Consider the following 6,661-nt stretch of genomic DNA (forward strand, 5'->3'; position numbering starts at 1 on the left):
TTTATCTTTGTGTCTTTCAGAGTATTTTATTAAATTTTGTTTTTTTATTTGAAGATTATGGTTCAGTGTTTTATATATGATTGCTACTTTACTTTTGAGCCTTCTGTCCAGAAGGCTTTGTAAATTTAGTGATTTTACTAAAGGTGTTACTCTAGTCAAATGTGAATATTCGTTTGTTATGAATCTCACTGCTCTATTTTGTGTCTGTTCCAGTTTCTTAATGTTTTCTTGAGTTGAGGGGTCCCAAACGGAGGATGCATATTCTATTATTGGCCTAACCAAGGTTAAATAACATTTTAGTTTTATGTTCTTATTTGATTTATAGAAATTTCTTTTAATTTCTTTTTCTATGAATCATCTCATAGAAATGAGATGAATGCCTGGGCCATAGTTATGGGTCATAATGAGGTCGCCAACACAAAGATTCTCCACTCTCCGAAGAAACGACTAAGAATGTCTAAAATAGACCAGAACTTAGAAATTGTAGACTAGACCTGAGCTTCAAATGTTTAGAATAGTGGTAGATTAAACCTTAGAATGTGTAGCTTGACCAGAATAAAGAAATTATAGACTAGACCAGAGCTTAGAATAAATAGAATAGACATTACATGAAATAAATGTTCTTGAATAAAATTATTCAAACTTCTGTGCAGCTTTTACAAAACAAACAGAATAGAACCTAAATAACTAAATTTATATAGTTTCTTATTACCGTGTGAATGAAGAAGTGTAGAGGAAAAAAAACACAATATTTGAAAAAATAATAGATGGTACTACGTGTAGGCCCCCATACATGTTTATATGGTCTCTATTGCAATTGAATTATGTGTGTACATATTTATATGGTCACCATTGCAATTGAGCTACGTGTGTACATATTTATATGGTCACTATCGCAATTGAACTACGTGTGTACATATTTATATGGTCACTATTGCTATTGAGCTACGTGTGCACATATTTATATGGTCACTATTGCAATTGAGCTACGTGTGTACACAATTAAATGTTCACAATTGCAATTTGATTATGTTTCTCTTTATCAAAATATATCAGAGTGGTGAAGAAGTGAACCTAGAACCCAGGTGTGTCGGGTTCTAATCCTGGTGAAGACTGGAATTTCGGGTATTGTGGGATGCCCTAAGACCCATACAACTCTAATGGTTCCCTGACACTAGGTGGAGATAGTAAAAGTGGTTGGTCGTCGAGCTGGCCACATAGCATCCTCGTTAACCGTCGGTCATGGAAACTTTTTCATCATCTGCCCTATAGGTCGTAAGGTCTGAAAGGGTTTCTTTATTTTCTTCTAATCGAAATGTCGAGGAGGGACCAGACTCGCTCATATACAATGTACTAGGAAAGGAACAGCAAACGGCGAGTTTTCCTTTGGTTCGATGTATTTAAAGGATTCTGAATCAATACTAGTAGTTGGCCTTTAACAAATCTAGTTTATGTGAATTCAATATTGCGATTGAAACATGTATTATTGTAAAATATGCTAATTAAGTCACGTGTTTAACTATTCACACAATTTATTCACTTCACTTTTTTTTTTTTTCTTTTAGCCTAAGAGTGTTTTCATCTTGAAAGTAAGTAAACACATGTATTAACAAACACATGTATTAACAAACACTTGTATGACTCAACACACATATGTAGTAAATATATATATTAAAAGCACACGTATTACTTAGCACACATATGTATTAATAAGCACACCTATGTATTTATAAACATGTGTTCATCAACATTAATTAGGCAAAGGATCTATTAGTTTACGAATCTGATTTTTCCTTGATCCTTATTTACACACACACAAAAAAAAAAACAACAACAAAATATGCAGGTGGAATGACGTCATGCGTTAATGCGTTCTTGCAGTGCCAAGAAAGACACTGAGCTTGTTACTTCGCATCCGTATCTTGAAATATCGAGGTTTGACCGGACTTTGTACATATAAGATATTCAGATAATCACTGATTCTCACTCTCGCAGTAGAAGATAAAATACGAAAATTTAACCTGTACCTTGAGCTAAAACTACTGAGCCTTATCACGATCAAAATCGCAGCGGTTAAATTTACCAAAAATGATTTTTTTTTTGTACACGCAATTGTAACTTTATATATGTTTAAAGCTTGCATCTATATATTCGGGTTCGAATCATGGTGAAGAATGGGATTTTTAATTTTTGGTTTTTGGACGCCTACGAGTCCACCCAGCTCTAACGGTACGTGGCTTTTTGGCGCGAAACGTTAAGGGGTTGGTAAACGTTTTGGCGCGATATATTATTTGACGATAATTTAATAAGCACGTAGCGTTTATAACGTATTAATAGCGTATTTATTTCACTCTACCATAATATTGTATGTATAGTATGAATTCTAACACCGTCCAGCGAATTTTTTTTTTTTTTTATAAATATCAAGGTTTTGCTTATTTCATGAATATAGTAGCCAAACAGTCAGATTGTTTTCCTGATCAATGCAAAAAAGGTCCTCCAGAGCTTGAAAAACAACTCAAGTCAACACTTATACAGCTCATCAAGAACAAGACAACTGTTCTCCAATGGATACCAGCACATATTGAACTTGAAGGAAATAAGAAGGTCGACGACTATTATACTATCCCGATACGACCAACGTCTAACTTTTCACATAAGAGCCAGACACAACAGAATGAGACAACACATGTTTCGGAAGAGCTGAAACTTGTGACCAGTGAAATTTGTCTTTGTGGAGTGTCGTCAAAGAAATGCTGACCCTGTCCTTCCAAACTGCATTCTTCATCATAAGGCCCGAACAATACACTGGCTTCAAAAGACCAGAAGAGGAGAAACTTTACTGAGAGCTGCCTGATCTGGAAACCACTGCGCAGTTCATCTTAAATAGGCCTATTGGTCAAGTCATCTGACTCTTCCAAAATAATTAAAGGTACTAGGAAGAGGAAGCTTTTGTTATGATTCATCTTACTATACGATGTCGATAGAGATTTCGTGGGTCTATTCTGAACTTTATCTTTGAGTGTTCAAAAGTTTTTCAAACCTTTATCTATTTTTTTATCAGTGTGTCATCATCTCAAACGATCCTCCAGCTTAATTGATTTTATAGCGTCATAAAAAAAGCACGCTTGTTTGAGGGAGAAGAAATAAAGTCCAGTTTCAAATACTCAACGCTGTACAGTCTACATTTCTCTTTGTTTAGGTTACAACTAAGCATTATTAGGCTATTAAATGGGAGCTATTACATTAAATACAACAATATTTCATTCGAGAAGCGGGACAAAATGTAAGGAATTAAAAATTTAAAGAAAGGTACAAATCATAAATGTGTGTATAAAATGATTCCATTAACGGAATATCGGAATTCAAGTCACGACCTGCTGAAATGACATTCAACATTAAATACCCCCAATGCACTTTTCCCTTTGGGGTCTATCTCTATTTATTTATTTATTTATTTTTTTTTAAAGGAAACCTCAGAATTTGCGCTATTCAGTTTTAACTTTATCATCATAGGAATCCTTGGGCCTTAGGCCTCTTTTCTTTGCCTCTTTTTTGGGCTTTATGTGCCTCTTTTATGGGCCATCTTGCCTCTTTTGTGGGCTTTTTTTTTTTTATATGTTTTTATTTGTAAGTTATCATAATTCACAAGTCTATCTCTATTTAAGACCACTTTGGGAAACACTGATTTAAAATCTTTCATTATTAACAAATCAAACTTTCTTTCTTCTTTAGGCACTTATTAATAAACACTATTTTGGTTTGTGATTTTATTTCCTTATATTTTTTTTTTCTTTATTTATGATTACTTCTATAAAGATAATAATAATATTTATTATCCATAATGAAATTTTTTATACAATTTGTGCATTACACCAAACAAAACTTTGTAATTATAGAAAACCAAAATATGCATTCACACCAGACTCACTCATAATTGACATTGGAAAAGTTTATATCATGTGGTTTCTAAACTATCTATTTAATGGTTTTATTACCAGGGAACAAAAGAGTTTTTATGTCTGTTTGTCTTTGCTATCGGTGTCTTGTATCTCTATTGCGATGGTAAAATTGCAAACATCAAAATTCAAAGGATGATTTTTTATTTCTAGAATATTTTTAGCTTGTTTGTCTCAAACAGCTGCCCAAATGTTTTTTTTTTTTTGCCAATGGTTTTACCAGCAGCATTTAGGATTCTATGAAATTTATTTTTATTTTTAATGTGATTGCCATATCAGACAGTTATATTAAAACTTAAAATATTGCAGATGTAAGCCTGATAAACCATAGTCAAGGCCTTTTAGCTAACTTTAAACTAGGACAGTTTTCTAAGTAATCGTAATCTTTGCTTGCCCTTTTTTGCTGATATAGTCAGTATTTGCTGTAAAATTTAGTTTATTGTCTAAGATAGACAAGGTATTTAAAAGTCTGCACTATTTCAATATAACATGTACAGTTATTTGTTTGTTGATTTCAGATGATAGAGTTCGACCCAAATTTGAAGTCTTGGTGCTAATTATTGACGACAAACAAGTGGTCAGCTAAAGGAGGCGAAAACTCAAAGGAACGCTTGGCCCACCAAGGGAAGGCACTCACTTCAAAGTTCTAGCAGACGACCACTCTTATAAGACACTGCAGCTCATTCGAATCCAAGTTGTTTAACTATATTCATAGTATTAAGCTAATTAGTCTAGTAATGACAATATTGCTTATATTCTCATTGATATATGATTTTAGACTTGGGTTTTTAGATTAAACGCTAAAAAAGTTGTTTTTTTTTTGGACATCGAGTTTGATCCCTTTATATACACATTTAGAAGTCCCAGAATACAATTCATATTTATGTCTAATAACTTTTTTTTTTCATAATTAGACAACATAGTCATTATAAAATAGTAACCCGCGAACCTATGGGCTGTCTTATTTCTAAAGCCGGCACTTGTATTCATTTTGAAGTATGGTCTATAATATGTAAGATAAGATAAGATAAGATAGAATGTTTTTATTCCTGAAAGAAATGTGTAGTTAAAGATGACAAAGACAAAACAGTACCAGTCTTTAGTTTCGGACGTTGTCCAAGGTCATTAGATATGTTATGTGCAATCTTATGTCGATATGCAAGTCAAGTGTGTCAATGTGTACCTCAGGTGTGTCAGTGTGTAACTCAGGTGTGTCAATGTGTACCTCGGGTGTGCTAAGGTGTGTAAGTCTTTAAGCCATTGATACAAAACTAGCATAGGCACAACAATACAACTATACAACAATGGAGCTATTTGTTGTTGACAGCTCTTGTATTCTCTACGATATTAATAGAACTGTTTCTGTATTCGAATTTGATAGTGTTCAATTACTCCTACAGTTCTACTGATGTTACATATTGGATATTTTATATCCATTCAAAAACAACTGTGTACGATTAACATTGGGCCCGGTACCTCAGTTGCATAGTCTTTTGGATTATATTGAGTGTGGCATCAGAGTTGTTTATACAAAGAAAAGAGTCAGTGTTGTTTATACAAGGATAGATTCAGTGTTGTTTATAGAAAGAAGAGAATCAGTGTTGTTTAAAGAAAGAAGAGAGCCAGTGTTGTTTATAGAAAGAAGAGAGCCAGTGTTGTTTACAGAAAGAAGAGAGTCAGTGTTGTTTACAGAAAGAAGAGAGTCAGTGTTGTTTAAAGAAAGAAGAGAGTCAGTGTTGTTTAAAGAAAGAAGAGAGCCAGTGTTGTTTATAGAAAGAAGAGAGCCAGTGTTGTTTATAGAAAGAAGAGAGTCAGTGTTGTTTATAGAAAGAAGAGAGTCAGTGTTTTTTAAAGAAAGAAGAGAGTCAGTGTTGTTTATAGAAAGAAGAGAGTCAGTGTTGTTTATAAGAAGGTTGCTGTCTGTGTTTTTGATACTGATTGACACGTCTGTTTTATTGTTTTGCTTTCTCTAGTTGATACAATTGTCTAAACCAGGCGATTATTGTGATATTAATGAGTTTCTTTTTTACTTGCTTCTGTACTATTCAGTTTTGTTTTCACGAGCTAGTCTACATCCACAAAAATTCTTTGCAATGTTTCTAATACTCAGGACATTCGTCGTCACGTTTCCTTTAGTTTCTATTTCTTCTCAATATTTCTGCGTTGGGAAGGGAGTGAAGGGGTGGGGTGGGGGGGGGGGGCTAGCAAGCGCTATTTTGCGATGTACATATCTCCCCATATCATGGTTGATTGATTGAACTAAGGAATCGAGACGCCATTGTTTTTGGAAGCAGCTGCTGGAACTTGACTACTTTTTACCATGTTTTTTTCTTCTCACGATATTTATTTTACACATTAAAAATTGCGCTCAATCTCATAGTGAGCTACGGTTAGCAACAATACGTAGTGAAATAAAATTATATATATACCATCGTGGTCTTGTTTCTTTTGAGGTCTGATGTGTCTGAATATTTGTGTTATTATTATCTTGCAATACGAATAGAACACACGAGGATCCGTTTATCTTATCTTATACATTACAGGCATACCTTCAGAAGAATGAGGGATGTGTGACAGAGTCTAAGTACACTTGAACATGGCCCCTAGCTACCTATCAAGGGGGCTCGAGGCTAGACACCCGACTCGAGCAGAGTTGTATTTACTGAGCGCCTAAAGGCGAGCGCGGAAAACCTTCTCCCAGA

General features: G+C 34.1%; 1 protein-coding gene across 3 annotated transcripts in view; it reads left to right on the plus strand.

Annotated features, from left to right (window-relative positions):
* LOC106062042 (uncharacterized) overlaps positions 1 to 6,390 on the plus strand; it is a 30,546-nt gene extending 24,156 nt beyond the window's left edge. For all 3 annotated transcript variants that reach the window (XM_056021748.1, XM_013220406.2, XM_013220334.2), the window contains 2 exons: positions 1,566 to 1,589; positions 4,478 to 6,390. In XM_056021748.1, coding sequence (XP_055877723.1) covers positions 1,566 to 1,587 — 22 coding nt within the window. In that variant the 3' untranslated portion in view covers positions 1,588 to 1,589; positions 4,478 to 6,390. The remainder of the gene's footprint in view (positions 1 to 1,565; positions 1,590 to 4,477) is intronic.
* Positions 6,391 to 6,661: the final 271 nt, after the last annotated feature.

Source organism: Biomphalaria glabrata, chromosome 2 (assembly GCF_947242115.1).
Source record: "Biomphalaria glabrata chromosome 2, xgBioGlab47.1, whole genome shotgun sequence".
Taxonomy (NCBI): Eukaryota; Metazoa; Mollusca; class Gastropoda; family Planorbidae; genus Biomphalaria; species Biomphalaria glabrata.